Source organism: Pleurodeles waltl, chromosome 10, assembly GCF_031143425.1.
Source record: "Pleurodeles waltl isolate 20211129_DDA chromosome 10, aPleWal1.hap1.20221129, whole genome shotgun sequence".
Lineage (NCBI taxonomy): Eukaryota > Metazoa > Chordata > Amphibia > Caudata > Salamandridae > Pleurodeles > Pleurodeles waltl.
This window is the reverse complement of record NC_090449.1, coordinates 298,141,072-298,158,227: the sequence shown is the minus strand read 5'-3', so window position 1 is coordinate 298,158,227 and position 17,156 is coordinate 298,141,072. Positions and strand designations below refer to the sequence as shown.

General features: G+C 46.3%; 1 protein-coding gene across 1 annotated transcript in view; it reads left to right on the top strand.

Annotated features, from left to right (window-relative positions):
* CREBBP (CREB binding protein) overlaps nucleotides 1-17,156 on the top strand; it is a 1,321,122-nt gene that overhangs the window by 869,193 nt on the left and 434,773 nt on the right. The window contains exon 20 of the mRNA XM_069210450.1: nucleotides 4,094-4,174. Within this exon, the coding sequence (XP_069066551.1) occupies nucleotides 4,094-4,174 (81 nt within the window). The remainder of the gene's footprint in view (nucleotides 1-4,093; nucleotides 4,175-17,156) is intronic.

Here is a 17,156-nt window from a genome sequence, read left to right as displayed (position 1 = left end):
CAGGCCTTATAGCCTTAAGGCAGGGCTCACTATACCACAGGTGAGGGCATAGCTGCAAGTGAAATATTCCCCTACAGTGTCTAAGTCCATTCTTAGAAATTGTAAGTATAATGTGGCCATATTGAGCATATGGTCTGGAAGTTTGTCATTATGAACTCCACAGCTCCATAATGGAATCACTGAATACTGGGAAGTTTGGTGTCAAACTTCTCAGCACAATAAACCCACACTGATGCCAGTGTTGGATGTTTTTTTAACAATGCACCTGAAGGGCATCTTAGAGATGCCCCCTGTATTTTACTCAATCCTTTAGTGCAGGACTGACTGGTTTGTGCCAGCCTGCCACTAAGAGACAAGTTTCTGACCACATGGGGTGCAAGCCTTTATGCTCTTGGTGGCCTGAAACAAAGCATGCACTGGCTGCAGGTGCTTCACACCTTCCCCCTGGAGGAACTGTTAACACCTGGCGGTGAGCCTCAAAGGCTCAGGCCTCTTATTACAGTGCCACGGGGCACTCCAGCTAGTGGAGATGCCCACAAACCCACTCCCCCACTTGGGGAAAAAAACACTTTTAGCGGCAAGTTTGGCTGGAAACTTAGGAAAAACAAGGAGTGACCGCTTCAGCTGTGACAACCCCTAAGGTGTCCTGAGCTGAGGTGACCCCATCCTTGCCAAATCTTAGTTTGGTGGACAGGGACCAATAGGGTTAGATTTTTATCCCCCAATCCAAAGGGAGTGGACACAGTAAGGGTGTAGCCATTGGCTACTGCCCTCTGACCCCTGTAACGCCTCTAAATCCAGGATGTAGGGGCTGCCCTGAACCCAGTTTGTCAGATTCCTGGCGACATCACAAGAAGAAAGGGGGACTGCAAAGCTGAAACCCCAGCAGAGAAGACGGAAGACAAAAACTGACTTGGCACCAGCCCTATCAGTCTGTCTCCAGCTTCAAAAAGCCCTGCAAAAGAAAACGCATCTGAGAAGCCCTCAGAGGGCTGCTTGCATCAAAGAGGACCAAGAACTTCCATGGACAGCGGCCCTGTCCAAGAAGAAACTCCATCTTTAGACTCCAGAACCGCCGCGGATCCTGACCTCTCTACACCCGAGTCCAAGTGGCCCAACCGACTAGAGCTGGTCCCCAGGCGATTCTGAGCAAGTGTCTACCCTGGGTTGATCCCTCCAGTCCAGCACGACGACGCCTGCAGCCTGAATCCGGAGGACCCCCTGACTGCGACCGAACCGGTCGAAGATTCCAGACACCAAAAGTTGCACACGCAGCGCCCTGGCCTTGGGGAATCAGACCTTCGGTGCAGCAACTTCAGCAGGTGGCCCTCCTCCTTGTCCAGCCTTTGGTTTCCCTCAACCGACCCACCCCCCCAGACTTTACCTGCAGCATCTTTGTGGCCCCTGGGGTCCCCCTATAGGAAAGCATTGGAAGCCTGACACTGTGTTTGCACCCAGCCACCCCTGTACTGCTGAGCGGGTGTGTTTGGTACTGACCTGTGGCTTCATCCGGTGCTCCTCTAAACCACCCCAGGTCTGCCCTCCGAAGACGAGGGTACTTACCAGCAAGCAGGCCTGATTCAGAGTGCCCTCAGTCTCCATAAAAGCCCACTTTAAATTTGCCTCATCTTTGACCTCTGCACCCGGGCGGCCCCATGTTACTGGTGGTGGGTGTTTGGGGTTAACTTGACCCCCAACCTGTGGACTTCCTGACCCCCCAGAGACAGGAATTGTAAGTCCTTTACTTACCTGCAAATCGTACTTACTATTCTCCCCCCCCCCCCCCCCCCCCAGAACTGTTTCTGAAAATTGCATTGTCAACTTTTAAAACATATTATTGCCATTGATTGAAAAACTGTATAACTTGCCAATTCTAATCAAAGTGGTATTGGTACATATGTGGAATACGTATTTATTCATGTATTTACCTTGAATCTCGTGGCTCTAGAAATACATTAACAAAATATATTTTTGCTATATAAAAACTATTGTTCTGGAGTTAGTCATTGAGTGTGTGCTGCCTTTGTGTGGGTACAACAAATGCTTTGCACTACCCTCTGATAAACCTAACTGCTTGACCACACTAACTGAAGAGAGCATTAGTATTATCTACTTTAGCCTCTGTTAAGCCTCTGGGAACCTCTGGACTCTGTGCACACTATACCTCATTTTGATATAGTATATACAGAGCAGACACAAGACCCATTGCTTTGCTAATGCTCGATATTTGGTGTAAATCAGTTTGGTATTTTTTAAGATATTAACGCAAAAGGAAATTTCTATATCTGGACAGAGCCTAAGCACAGATTTTATGGTGAGATCTGATTGGCTGTCAGCACTTCAACCAGGAAATGCTGGCAGCCATCTTGGGACCAATATACATTACAGTACCCCATTGAAATGCACTGTAGTGAATGGCAGCTTTTGAGGGTCACAAAAAGGAGAATGTATAAAGAGTAATAACAGATTTTAGTTACAATATAAATCATTTGTTGATGGTACCATACTAATTTTAGGAATTGTTGTGTTCTAAGGTGATTTTATCCTGAAAATCATGTTTGAAAGTAAAGTTTTCTCATCCTTTTCCTATAGAGAGATGCTCCAGAAGCTAAAATGAGATCATATTTTCTTTACATTCACACTATCCTTCTCAGCCATATGAGAATGAAGTCAGTCATTTTCAGTACAAAATGTACTTTCAACAGGAGCACCCTGTCAGTTGAGTCCCTTGGGTTCTACTGCAGCCTTCCTGAGTGTTCAAGAGCACAACTAGAGCGCACTTGCTATGCACTGCTGATTACCCCAGATATTACATCACTCATAATGTTATTATTTCATTGATTATCACTGTAACATTTGCAGTAAAATTATTGATGTGAAAACTGCATGGCGAGAGTTCGAGTTATGGTTACTTCAGGGCAAGAGTTCTAGTTACTTGAAATGACGCGAGCAGCTGAATTGCTGTGTTTTTTTTTTTTGCATGTAAAATCTAAACCTAAGTATAACACAGCTGTAACCTTTGGCTTTTTAGTGAATTTCATAAAAAAACATTTATATTTTATTCCCCAGCTATAACGTCCCTGTAAAGTTTGTTTTTTGAGAGAGAGAGAGAGAGAGCGAGAGAAAAAAAGAAAAAGAATTTGGGTCATGCCAGATTAATATCTTGACGATTATCATCCTTGAGTCTTCTGTGTCTGATCTGTCCCAGTTTTTGCGTCTCAAAATCTGGTCACCCTACAAATAGCTCATTACAGACTGGCATTATAAAGATGGAGCGGGCATATGCTAATAAACCCTTACAGGAGTTAAAATCTGTTAATTTTGCCAGGAGTATCAGATATGGCTCCATAAATAGCTTTACTTCTGGAAGGATTAGGTTCCATCTTAATGATTATTTCTTTACCCCTGTTGAACAGAGTTGTGTATTTCATGTTTCCACCAAATAAATATGGCTCTGTTGGCTCTTCCCAAATCTCTACAATTTTGCACAAGTTCCCAGCAAGTATTGGACATACTTCTGAGCACATTTTCCATGATCTCTCCAACCCCTTTTTTTTAATCACTTTTGTATTTTGGCAAAAAATATTGTTATTTCTACACCCATCTCCAGGACCTCTGCCTCTATGTTCATGCCCTTGATTTCTGGCTTGGTGCGTGGGTCCTTCGTTTAACTCTTGATAACCCCGATAGTGATTTTGTAGGCCCAATGCCATTGAACGGTCTCATATTGTAAGTGTTGGTTGCCTGTACCAATAGCACCTTGCACTCGTTTCTTTGATTCCCCCCCAAAATGATTCTTTCTTTGCTTCATGTTTGGAGATGCCTCCAAGAAATTTGAAAGAAAGTGGTAGTGGTGTGTGTGAGAGTCTTGTGCATTCCAGGGAGCATATGTTCCCTGCTGGTGGTCTACACTGAGACTACAGAGGGGTAAGCACTTCACCCATTGGAGCTTTAGTCCTTCATACATCACAAGATGTAGTGAGCCATATTTGCAGGTAAGGAACATGTTCTTTCAGTTATCATTCTGATCCCCTCTCTAATTTGTGCAAATGACCTAATGAGGAGTCTGTACACATGTCTTTCTTCTCAACAGGTATCATTTCTGTGAGAAGTGTTTCACTGAAATCCAAGGGGAGAGTGTTACCCTAGGGGAAGATCCATCCCAGCCTCAAACGTGAGTAAGAGTAATCTACATAGATAATGTATAGTCTTACTTGATTAATCAGTGTTTGTGTTCTTTAGATATGTCAGAAGTGTACAATGTTGTTCCAGTAGAGCAGGATCTAAGCCTAATTTTCAGTGTGACCACTGATTATGTACATGCTCTGCATACATTTCTCATATAGATTAAATCTGTATACATTTCTTAAATGGTAATCTTGAAAAAATGCCATTATCACTGTCATCATAGGCAAGTGTTAGATGGTGTTTAAGGTATATGTTCGGATGTGTAACAGCAATTTAAAAAACTGATAGTTCAATGTTAATATTATTCTTTTACATAGGGGCACACCCTTCTCTGGAGGCTTCTTGGTGTCTTTACATGTGGTTTTTATGAAGATTTCTTGTGCATCGTTTCTATAATGAATTAATTTGCTCTCTTGTTACATATGTGGGAAATTGATTTTTTTTAAATATATCTGTAGATGGAACAATTGGTTATTGGTGCCTGTTGTTCAGGGTTCATGGCAACTTACTGATGAATAACAATTTGTTGTATAGGTCAATTATGCAAAGGATGTCCCATTATAACTTTATTTTTGACCCAGTTTGTAGACCGGTTATTTTATTTTAATATATCAAATATGTTCTAAAATCTTTTCTCATCAGCTCTTAACTGCATTAATTGCTGCTCTCATTAGCCAAACAATTGGACACTTAAAAATAAGCAGCCCATTGCACTCCCCTAAAGCAGAGAAGATATCTTGACAATAGCCTTTTCTCCTCCACAAATGAATATTGCTTTCTAGAACGCAATCCCGTACTTTTTATTGTGAATTTAGTTTTGCTCAGTGTCTAGCTCGGTTCTCGAGTTTTGCCCATTATTTGCTCCTGACTTTTCTGGCACCTGATGGTATTTACAAAGTCTTTCTAGGTTGTGCTACAGCCCCTGACACCTTGGAGCTGTAAGAACTGTCTGGATCTTAGTATGAATCTCTGTCGGTCAGCTTCTGACAGCTGATCTGCTCCATCTTAGCTTGCTCTTCTGGTACCTCTGCTTATCCCATTTTGACATGGGGAAGGGTGTGAGAATGCTGATGACCTTAAAGAAGCATGTAGAACTTTTTTTCTGAGGGCTTTCTGTCTTACCTTTCATGATCTCAATGGGTGGGAGTTTGAATCGTAGGTTGATCTTTGCTGATCTCCAAGTCTTTCTTTAAAAGGTATTTTAATAGAACTTTTATAAGATGCAAAGGTCTTGAATTTTCCACTACCATGGGTGGAAGCTAAAACAAATTTATTGATGAAAGACATATAAAGTCTAAGTGGGACTCAGCCTCTTTCTGCCACTCTCATACTTCTCAAAAGTTGTGAGGGCCTCACCTAGCTGCTCGATCTCTCTCCTGAGATGTTGGAGCCTATCCAGTATCTTGCCTTAGCACAACTTCAGTTTCTAGGGGCATCTCTGCCACAGAGGCAGATCAAAGACTTTCGCGAATCCATGCATCAGACTCTTTAGATCTTTACTGATTACCTCTAGCTCGTCATCGGGCTCCCAAGGAGCCTAGAGGCCCTCAGTCTGGGCTACAATGGAGGGTTTGCCCTTGGCGCTAGCTGGACCCTCGGAATGCACCAATCTGCTAAAGACTTTTAGCCACAGATTCTTTACCTCAGAAATATTCTCCGGTGTCAGACTGGAACTGGAAGTGACAAGCACAATGCCTTCATAAGTGCCACCCCAGTGCAATGTCAGTTCTTTTCTTTCTACACCAGTCCATGCGGATCCAGAGAGCCTTACACCCAGTCATTTTCGACTGACCTTTTCTGACTTTTTGTCGAATTGTTTTTCAGATTTTTCTCCTGATGTGGCATGAATGTCCACTAGAAAGATTGGAATCAAGCCCTGCAGTTACCAACGAATGCCAGTGACGGATCCAAACCTTGTCTGCTTCCTGGGTCTTGAGTGCGAACATGACACAGATGCGACGACCTGCATTGGCTACCGCAGCATGGACCTCAGGACCCTGAGGGAGCTCCTTGCCACTCTATATACAACACCGCAACAGTGTCGATACTGTTGTTAGGAAGTTCCTGGGATTAGTCGTGGGGCCATCAATCTTCATCAAAGTCATCTGGGCATTCGACTTCTTGCTCTTCTTCTTTTTGTGGGACTCAGCCTCAGAGGTCTTCGACTTCCTCGTCAAATGTCTTCAATGGACAGGATGGAGTTCCACGGTTGAGCCTGCTCCTAGGATGGCTCTGCACCTCCCTGAGTTTCTGGGAGCGGAAACAAACCCAGACCATCTCCCTGAGTTTCATGAGGCCATGCACCTCAATTGGATTGCCTGTGCCCACTGGTGTCCCTTTGGGCCCCACAGGCTTGGGAGGGGCCCCTATGAGTTCCCTGCCAATGGGTCCTCTCTTGGCACCAGTCGGGCCCCTTAATCCACTGATGGATCTGGCCCGGTGACACTCATACCACTTTGACCTTACCTGACACTGGTCTCGATTTGAACACTTCCTGTGCCACCATGCAGTGGTGTCTTCATTCTTATCCCTGACTTCGAGATGAAACCAAATGGGCATCGTCTGACGTAGACTCCGGTGCTGACTGGAGCAATTTCTTCCAAGCTGAAGCCTTATCCCTGTTCCCATGGGCTAGGATTCGGGGAAGATTTGGTGGGGGGCTGGCCCATTAAGAATACCAGCCCCAGACCCTGACATGGACTGGTGTGAGGAATTGGCAGATGCTAATGGTGTGGACACCACTTTAGATACTGGCTTGGTCTCCTGCCGTGGCTAACGAAAAGGTTGACACATTTGCTGTGGTGATGAGAAGGGTGCTGCTGAGGTCCTGGACCTCAAGGTGTCCTCTGTGGCTTTCAAGAAAAAAGTTGGAGGTACTTCAACCATAAGTCATGCCTTCTGAACTGCTTCTCCCATTTAACAAAGCCCTCACGGACTTCCTGCTGGGGGCTGGTTCAAGCCCTGCACAAGTAGGGGCTCCTGTGAACAGGACAACTGCCCCGCCTCAGTAGACCCCTCTTTCCCTCACCCAACACCCCACCCTGGAGAGCTTGGTGTTCTAAGGCTCCACATCCACAGTAATTCTTTGTACATTCTCTACCAACCTCCCGGATAGGGAATAGAAGAGGCTGGGACACCTTTGACAAGAACATGTTTTCTATGGTAGCCTGGCATTGCGGTCTGTGAACACTGCATGCCTTTTGGGACATGATTTCCAATTCTTTGTGGGATTCAGTTGAGCAGTACAGGAGCTCCAAGCAATCTGTCTGTCACTTAAAGCCGTTCTACCCTCCATTAAGAGAAGGCTAGTGCAGGTGTTCATAGACAACACCACCGCCATGAGGTACTGCAACTAACGGTGTGGTGGGATCATGGTCCCTTTGTCAAGAGACCCTAAGGCTCTGGACATGGCTAGAAAGTCAGTGCATATTCCTGGTGGTTCTCATCTGGTGGGCTCTTCGAACAACAGGACTGACAAACTTTGCCAAAGATAACTTGCGGTTCACGAATGGCGGCTTCATCCGGAGGTGGTGCAAGCTCTCTTTCAGCAGTGGGGAGAGCCTTGGTTAGGTCTGTTCACCACCACTGAGAAAACACAATGTCAGCAGTTGTACGTGCTGGAGTTTCCAGGGCAGCTCTCGCTCTGCGTCTCTTTTAGTCTTGAGTGGAGCTCAGGACTCCTGTACACGTTTCCACCCATACCACTCCAGCCTAGAATTCTCAAGAAGATTAGTAACGACCAGGCCCAAGTTATCCTTGTAGTTGGGACTTGGCACAGAGAGTCTGGTATCCTGAGCTACTACACATGACGGTTGATCCTCCGATCAGGCTGACCCTTCAGGAGGATCTTCTTTCACTGCAGCAGGGGAGGGTCCTCCCCGTCACCTCTCTGCTTTTTTGGGTGTGAACGAGCGGCGAAAGCTGCAGCTTTAGACTGTCCTCCTGAAGTCTGCAATGTTGTCCTGGCAGGCAGGTACCCCTCCACCGAAATTGTGTACGCCTGCCATTTCAAACAATTTGTATCATATTGTACAGAAAAGTAAATCTATCCACTTTCTGCTTCCCTTTTTAATATTTTGCTTGTCATCATTACCCTTTCCAGCAGGGCCCTGGTTTGGGCACTCTGAAGGGTTATTTTTCTGCTCGGTCTGCCTTTTTGCAGCTGCCTGACCAATCCTCTTTATTTAGGTCCCCTATTGTAAATAGATTATTTTATAAGGGCCTTGTACATGTTTTCCCCTTTTCCTTTTGTTATGCCGCACTGGGACCTAAATTTGGTCATCACATTCTTGGTGCATGCTCGTTTGGAGCCTCTCCACAATTGTCCCCTCCGGCTGCTCACGATTAAAACAGCCTTCCACGTGGCTGTTACATATGCTTGGAGGGTGAGTGATCTGCAGGCTTTATCTTCCAAGCCGCCATTCTTCTCAGTTTATCTGAACATACTACTGCTTTGCACTAGGGCCTCTTTCATGCAGAGAGGAGCGACTCCACTGTCTGGACCCAAAAACAGTGTTGTCCTACCTTGATTGCAGAAGAGAGTTCCTTCTGGGTGGACGACAAACTTTTTGTGGGGTATGTTGGAGCGAAACGTCAGACTGTGCAGAAGCAGACCATCTCTTGATGGGTCGGTCCATGCATCAAGACACTGGTGAAAGTGCAGCTTCCCAAAAGCTTGCAGGCTCATTCCACCAGAGCTAAAGCTTTGACCATTGTATTAGTGCGTGGAGTCCCAGTCCTGGACATCTGCATGGCAGCAATGTGGACTTTTCTGCACACGTTTACCAAGCATTTCTTTGGTTTGATCCTGCAGGTCTTCCTAGTTTAAATTATCCGCAGACCCACCACCAGGGGTGGTATTGCTTGGGTATCTTTTCAAAGGTAAGGAATCGGGGCTAGAAGTCTCTATCAGATTAACAAGTTATTTACCTTTGTTAATGCTTTATTTAGTAGAGACAAGATCTGGCTGCAGATTCCTTACCGACCTATCCATCCTCCCCCCTCTGCAGACAGATTTTAGGGTCAGGCTAGGGTCCCATTCAGGGCGCTAGTTTGGACACACCAGTGTCAGTGCACTTCATGGCTGTGCGCTTCTGGCGTGGAAAGTAGTGAAAATTAACTAACGTCAGGTGGCGTCTATATAGGTGAAGTCACTTCTGGATGGATCGCTGCTGACACTGCTGTGAGGAGCCGACTGACGCCACCTACTGGCATGCAGGGGTACTCAAGAAAAATCTTTTGAATCCAATCTGATGCCTTGGGATGAATTCAAAGGTAAATAATCTGTGGCTAGATATTGTCTCTACCAGATAAGGCATTACTGAAGATAAGTAACTTGTTCTTGAGGGCCTGTAGGGACGGTCACAAACAGATGTCTGTGACCGATCCCCATCAGGCGTGCCTGTGGTGTCTAGGACCGAGTCAAAATGCCAAGGCCTGCAGTGACTGCATGTTGATGAACATGAAGGCCATCTGGGACCACAATGAGGAACTAAACATTGGCATGCGTAAGAAGACTTCTCACTGAGACCGATCTAAGTTGCAGTCCATGGTCTGGTCCTGGTCTTAGTCCACAGTGTTGTCACAATCCAAATTGTCAAGTAAGTCCAAAAAGTAGAAATCAAAGCAGAAGCTGTGGTGGCACCATGGATGTCTATCTGCACTCTGGAGTCCTTCAGTGTTTTCCCATTTCCTCTGGCACACCTTAGGGCCCCAAGGAGTTGAGAGGCCTTCCATCTAATTTACTGCCAGCGGGTTCACCAAGGGTGCCAGTTGGAGCCTCTGAGACAGTCAAGACGTCTCTAGCCCCAGATCGAGCACAGACTCCAGCTCCATGGCCCACAGAAGTCCCCGGGACTTAGATGCCAAAATAGAATCGATTAACACTTGATGAGGAGATACCTGTAGTACTATCCAACTCATAGTTGGTGCCGGTCTGACCGCTACCAAAGGCCCTACTGATGACATTTAAGGTGCTACTCCTGCATCTGCAGCCTCCTCCACAGAGATACCCACTTTACACTTACTTTTCAGCACAGGCAAGGATTATGACTAGTGATGAGTTTACTCAACCCTATTAAGGTGTCAGTTGCTGTGATGAGTTGTAGAAGGCTATAGTGGTCTTGATAACCTGCTCTGAAACAGGCCTTCTCTCACCCCCCTGTGCCAGCCACAGATGAGTCTGCGTTCTACACCATAATGCGGGGTAGGGCGGCTAAAGTCCTTGAACTCCAGCTCCTCACCTCAGAGGTCAAGACCAAACTATTGACAAAAGTTCTCCTTCAAGTATAGACATCTTCTGAACCCCCTTTTACCATTTAACGAGGCACTAACGGATTCCCTATTGGGGGCTTAGATCAAACCTTGCTCTGGTTCTCCATTCAGCAGGCAGATTGCGAGACGTCATTGCCCTGCACTCCTCTCTCAGCATCCTTCCCCTGTGATGTGAGTATCCACAAGAGGATCTAACCACACTTTTCCTACTGCGCCCCTGACAGGGAATCTAAACAGCCAGAAACATTTGGGAAGTGATTTTCTTTCTTCGACCAGCCTGGCTTTCCAATCAGTAAACACCAGCTGCCTCCTGGGACTCTATTTCCCGTGCCATTAGGGACGTGATGGCTCAAGTCGTCCTAGTGTCCCCTAGCATCTCCGACCTGTACTTACTCAGATAATCCCAAACTATCATGTTGGAGACAAATACACAATCCTTTGTTGCTTGAACAAAACCATTAATCGAGCCATTGTCATCAGCATCGCCATTCACCTCCTTGTGTTGCTGCAGTCAGCTGGGTTCTCAGGCAGTGTTGAGTCCTTTCTTAAGGACATGCCCTTTTAGTCCCTCTTATTTAGGGACACAGATGATTCTGCTTCACAGTGAATTTAAGGACAGTACAACTACTGCACGCTTTCTGGGCTTATTCACCCTACCTCTCCAACCACACCAACCTGACAGCTCCTTTTGCTGATTTGTAAAGCTCTCCCATGTCAGGAGCGTGTCTAGTCTTAACACGGTACCAAGCAGTTTTGCGGTCAAAGCCATGGTTCCTGCTGCTCACACGGCCATTGTCAATGAGCTGTCCAGTCCATTTACCCACCACTCCCACAGCTCGACCTGCAAAACCCCTTTAGTGTGCCTTAAGGGAGCAAGCCACCAATTGGAAGGCAGGATCCCACTATTCTTCCTATTCGGCCAACAATAACACCGGGCAGGTGGGATCTGTGTTTATTTTGCAGGAGGGCATGCCTTCCATTATCCTCGCAGTGACTGACAAAGGACCATCTCTCTATTCTGCAGCATGAATGCAAGCCCTTGTGGCCAAAGAGGCTGCCAACGCCAGAAGTGGAACGTGGTTGTTATCCCTGGTAGTTTCTGGTGCCCAAGAAGGACTGATGCTTTCGCCCTATTGTAGTCATGCGCCTGCTCGATGCCTTCCAGAGGAAGAAATTCGAAATACCCTCCTGACCCAAGTTTTATCTGCCCTTGAGCCTGGAGACCAGATGGTGCAGTTGGATCTGCAGGAAGCCTATTTCCATGTACCTGTCCTGTAGTCCCAATGGATCTACCTGCTGTTTGCTGTGCTCTCTTTTGGTCTCACCAGTACCCCTCAGGTGTTGAATTTTTTTTTTGACTGTGGTAGTAGCACACCTTTGGAGGTCTAGGGTGCAAGTGTTCCCCTACCTCGACAACTGGGTGTCGGAGGCAGGCCCTCGTCAGGCAGTCGACAGCTACCCCCAGACTACGGCAAACCTGTCATCTTTAGGGTTTGCTATCAACGTGCCGGAGTCACATCTGCCTCCTTCTCAAATGCTTCCCTTCATTCGAGACATTCCGGACATGCCGGGTTTCGTACATTTACCCTTGGAAAGCAAGTTCAGACATTAGGCTATGATCCACATCTTTCTGCCTCGGTCCTGGATTTCAGTGAAATTGACTGATGCTGCTGAGATTTCTGGACGCCTGCATCCTGCTAATGGATTATGGCAGGTGGCATATGCTGGCTCTGCAGTGGGCCCTGAATTCTCAGTGGGCCCAACATGAAGGCAACCTACAAAAGTGGTGGTTACTGGAGAAAGGCAGACCTCCCCCTCTCTCTCTCTCTCTCTCTATCTCCTCAGACCAGGCAGTGTTGACCGGTTCATCACTTCTTGGTTAGGGTGGCCACCTGGGCGAGGTACAGATCAGAAGTCTCCAATGGCGTCTCAGCTCCATATGAGCATTCTGGAACTGAGGGCCATCTTTCTGATGTTAAAGGCTTCCTTCCATCCATGAGAGGATGATACAGGTGTCCACAGATCGCGTTACCGCCATGTGGTACTGCAACAAACAGGGTTGGGTGGTCTTACAGATCCTGTGCCAAAATGCCTTGCACATGTGGAAGTGGCTGGATCACCAGTGCTCACCACTTGTCAACATTGCTGAATGCTGTGGCGGAGGGGCTCAGCCATTGGAGTCTGGTGGATAGTGATTGAAAGTTACTTCGAGGTGCCCAAGGTGTCTCCTGCAAATGGGGAAACCTTGGCTCGATATGTTCACCTCCTGCAACATGTAGTTTCAGCGCTTCTGCATGTTGGATTTTCCAAGGCATCTTTCGCTTTGAGGCTCGTTCCACCTCGACTGGAACTTGGGACACCCATATGCCATTCTGCCGATACTACCTCCCCGAGGACCGACCAAGCATAAGTCATGCTAGTGATCCTGAATTGGGCACAGAGAGTTTGGCATCCAGCACCCCAGTGCATGAGCATCTGTCCCCTGACCAGGCTGCCCATCGGGAAGAATCTGCTGTTGCAGCAGTTGGTGAGGGTTCTGCACCTGGGCCTTCGCTAACTTCACCTTCATGCTTGGAAATAGAGCAGTGACACTTGAACACATTCAGCCTTCCTCTGGGAGTGGTTGATTTCATCTTGGCAGCCAGGTATCCCTCCTCTAAAACTGTATATGCTTGCCGTTGGCACAGCTTGATGTGATACTCAACAGATAGACTTTCTCCAGGCAGTTAACTAACATTTATTATGTTTTATCCCTGGCCCAGCACGGCTTTGCAGTTAATGGGTACCTTTGGATTCTTTCGGCTTTTTTGTTGTTCCTGGATCAGCCTTCATTGTTTTAGGTCTCCAATTATGTGTTTTTTTTAAAAGGGTTACAGCACTTGTTTCCTTCCTCTCCCTTTGTCATAACCACAGTGGGACCTTAACTTGGTCCTTACATTTTTGATGTGCACTATCCTTGAGCTACTTTACAGCTGTTCCTTTGTGCTTGTCCCTCATCTACCACTACCAATTTGTGGTTCTTCCCTTTTGACTAACTTCAGGATCTTGCGTCTTTACCATGGTGATGGTTGCGGCTATTTCAGGAGTTTGGAGATCCCAGTGTACCCATACTTGGATGTCTGGCTGCTCAGGGGTGGTTTGTTGCAAATGGTATCACACCTCCTGCACCTAACATATTCACTGCTGTTCAGTTGGGGGTTTATGCCAAAGTTTCACCTGGAATCCTCAGCACCTCCTGTTCACAGGGGCAGTACTCAATGTGACCGTGTTTGGAGCTTTGCATCCTCCCCAGAGGATCTGGGATTTTCGAGCCATGATTCTGATGTTTTGGTATGTAGGTCAGATTCCAGTCTTACTTCTGCTTGGTCTTTTGGCTTCTTGCATCCAGTTGGTCACACACAAATGCAGGTGCCTGAGGGCCCTCAATGGTGCGTCCGCAAGCAGTAGTTCCTACATCAAGGGAGGTCTAGCTAATTCAATTGTAATCGCCAGAGAGACTTAGTGGGGTGTTGACCAGTCTTGACATGGGCCTTTCCATCGTACACCGCTATAACGAAAGACATGTCCACCTTTGTATGGGATGCGCCTCTAGTCAGTAGAAGAGCAGAGTTTACGCATCAGTCTTTTGGAACTCAGTACAATGCAGCGGCCACTCAGGGTATTTCTTTCGCTAGTTCACAGACAACCCATCCAAATCTTGATGGAAAACACGACTACAATGTAATACGTTAACAGGGAGGAGTGGAGTCTCGCTTTCTTTGTTGAGAAGAGCAGAGGCTCTGACTTGGACATATCAACATATGGTGGGTTTGTTTAGCAATAGAACCGATGGACTCAGTCAATGTCATCTTGCTGACCACAACTAGCATCTCCATCCAGAGAGGGTTCAGGACATCTTCCCCCTATGTGGTATGCCTGAGGTGGACCTGTTTGCCATTTGCAAGCATACCCATAGCCTATCATTCTGTTCTCTCTTGTATCCATTGCATGGATGGTTAGGGGGGACCTGTTTCAGTTGGAGTGGACATTTCTCGGGTTCTGAGGAAGATTCCACACCCCTGGGTCCAAGTAATTCTCATTGCCCCAGACTAAGTGAGAAGAGTGGGATATATAGACCTACTGCACGCTTCCCCCAGTCTGATCTCCTTCTCTCTCAATCAGGGGGCCATATCCTGCCCTCCACTCTACAGGGGTTATACCATTGTGCTTCTAGATTAATCAGGAAATCTGAGCTCCTTGCAGCTTCCACCGGTGGTGGTGAAAGCGATCATGTCAGCCTGTCTATCCTCTACTTTGTCTGTTCGGAGAGATTAAATAAATTTGTAGCCGAGAGCAAAGGCAAATCTATTGACTCTTTGAAAGAGGCAATTTCCTTCATCCTCCAATTCACAGTATCTCTGGTTCACCAGGGTTGCGCTTTTGGAACAGTCAGCGGATATATTGTGGCCTTGTTGGCTTTTTGTCTCCCAATCGAGCTTTCTATATTTGTCTCTGTTGTTTGTTAGATTCTAGAAGGGTTTAACACATGTATTACCAGTTTCTATTGTCATGTCGCAGTGGGACCGGAATGTAGTGTTGAAATCTTTAATGGATGCTCCAGTTGAATCCCATCATGTAATTGCCAGTTGAGACTCCACAGGTTAGTTTAATTTTGGTTGCTGTCACCTTCTCACACAGAGTTAGCGAGCTACAACCTCCTTTCACATGCACCTTCCTAGACAGGTTTGTACTGTAAACTAAAACAGCATCCCTACCAAAGGTGGTATTTCCTTTCCATCTCAAAGCCTATTACCTTGTCTACTTTTTGGCTGCCACGCCACCCAATCTTACCAGGAAGAACTGATTAAATAGGTTGGACCCCATGAATGCGATAAGCTTCTGTGTTGCACGAAAGAGATCCGGTCTGATGACCAACTGTTTGTCAGGTAAACAAGCATTAAGAAGACACTGTAAAACAGTCTTATATACACACTAGCTGAGAAACAGCTGCCTGGGAAATACGGGTCCATTTTACCAGGGCAGCGCCTTCCACTGTAGCCTTAGCTAGAGGTGTACCACCAGTGGAAGGCAGCTGTAAAATGTCAACATGAAGAATCTGCAGGTAGAATTATCCATCAGAAGAAAGTTCTTGCCCTTGGTAAAGATCTTTTAGCTGGAGATTCCTGCAGATTCCTCACTGATCCTCTGCCTCTCTAACCCTTTCTGAAGGAAATGTAAAAGCCTTAAAAAAAGATGCACCTATTTTCATCTACACTTTATGCTGGTCCTCTCCTCGAGAAACACTGTTGATAATGGATGAGAACTGATGTCTGGGCACTGGGTTGGTCACCTCAACTCCATATCTGGCACTGGGTCAGAGCCAGAACTCCCTGTCTGCTATGGAAAGCTACAACAGAAATGTCCCATTCCAAACTGGTGCCTAGGCTGTTCACAGGTGAGAAATCTGCAGGTAGCTAGAGTATCCACCAGAAAGGTTGTTAGCTAAGGTAAGTAACTTTTTGAGGTGGCAGAGTATGGAACGGTCTATGTTCCTTCTAAGGCCTGTGCTTGGGCACCTGCTCAGCCTCTTCCTTCCTAAGGCACTCTGAGTGCCTAAAAACACATGAACACAAAAAAAAGATAACACACAGAGTAATGAATGGGTAACAGTGAATTATAGTTTTTTTTGTGTGTTTTTTTTAACAGGGGGCAACTGAATGACATTAAATAGAAAATGAGTGTGCATTATATCACTCAGAATCCCTGCAGTTAATGTTTTTATCCATCTGAAATTTTGTTATGTTATGCCCCTGCTTTCAACAGCTACATAGGTGCAGAGTATTATTTGCGGAGCCGTGTGCAGCGTGGCCTTTCTTCCCTGTCCCAAATTTAATAAGAATACATGGCCTACTACCACCCATCCCCACCACTCTTTCCTTCCTTCCTTCCAGAAGCTGTGTTCCCTGCTTTCCAGCACAGCTCTGACAGGCTTTCAGGCATACCATCCAGAAAAGCTTTATATTCCTTTGACGTAGCAGCAGTGGTTAACAAATTCTGTTATCCACACTTGCTACATCATAGCAGTGAATTACAGGGTTTAGAATCTACTCATTCATGCTCACAGCTTTCTATTAGAGCCAGGCATAAGAAATAGAGGTAAAGATGGATAACAGTGAATTATGGGGATGTTTTTCCCCCAAGGGGTTTTGAGTCACATCGAATTGATGACGAGGGCGAAGCCCAAGTTGTTCATGATGACACTCAAAACCCAGAAGTGAAAAACAACCCTATAATTCCTTTTTTACTCATCTATAATTTTATGTATGGCCCCATAATCACCTGTCCCTGCCTTCAATTGCTAATCAGTGGCAGACGGATAATGAAGGAGCCATACATAACATGGCCTTTGTTATGTATCTCCGTCCCGAAGGAAAAAAAAACAAAAAAAAAACTTGCCTGACATTCCTGACCAACCCCGACCACCTTCCTTGCCTTTCTTTGCCCTCCTACAGCTGTGCTTTCTGCTTTCATTCAAAGCAGACAAGCAGTGCTTTGCTGACAGGCTTTCAGGGAGCCCTGGCCTTAAGGCCTTTTACATCAAAACAGTGGGCAAAGCCCGATGATGAAGCATGTCACCAAGTGTTGAGTGAGGGCTCTTGTTCCATCTAAACTGGACTTTCAGGAACAACTTATCCCTCCCCCCCCAAACCCCACCC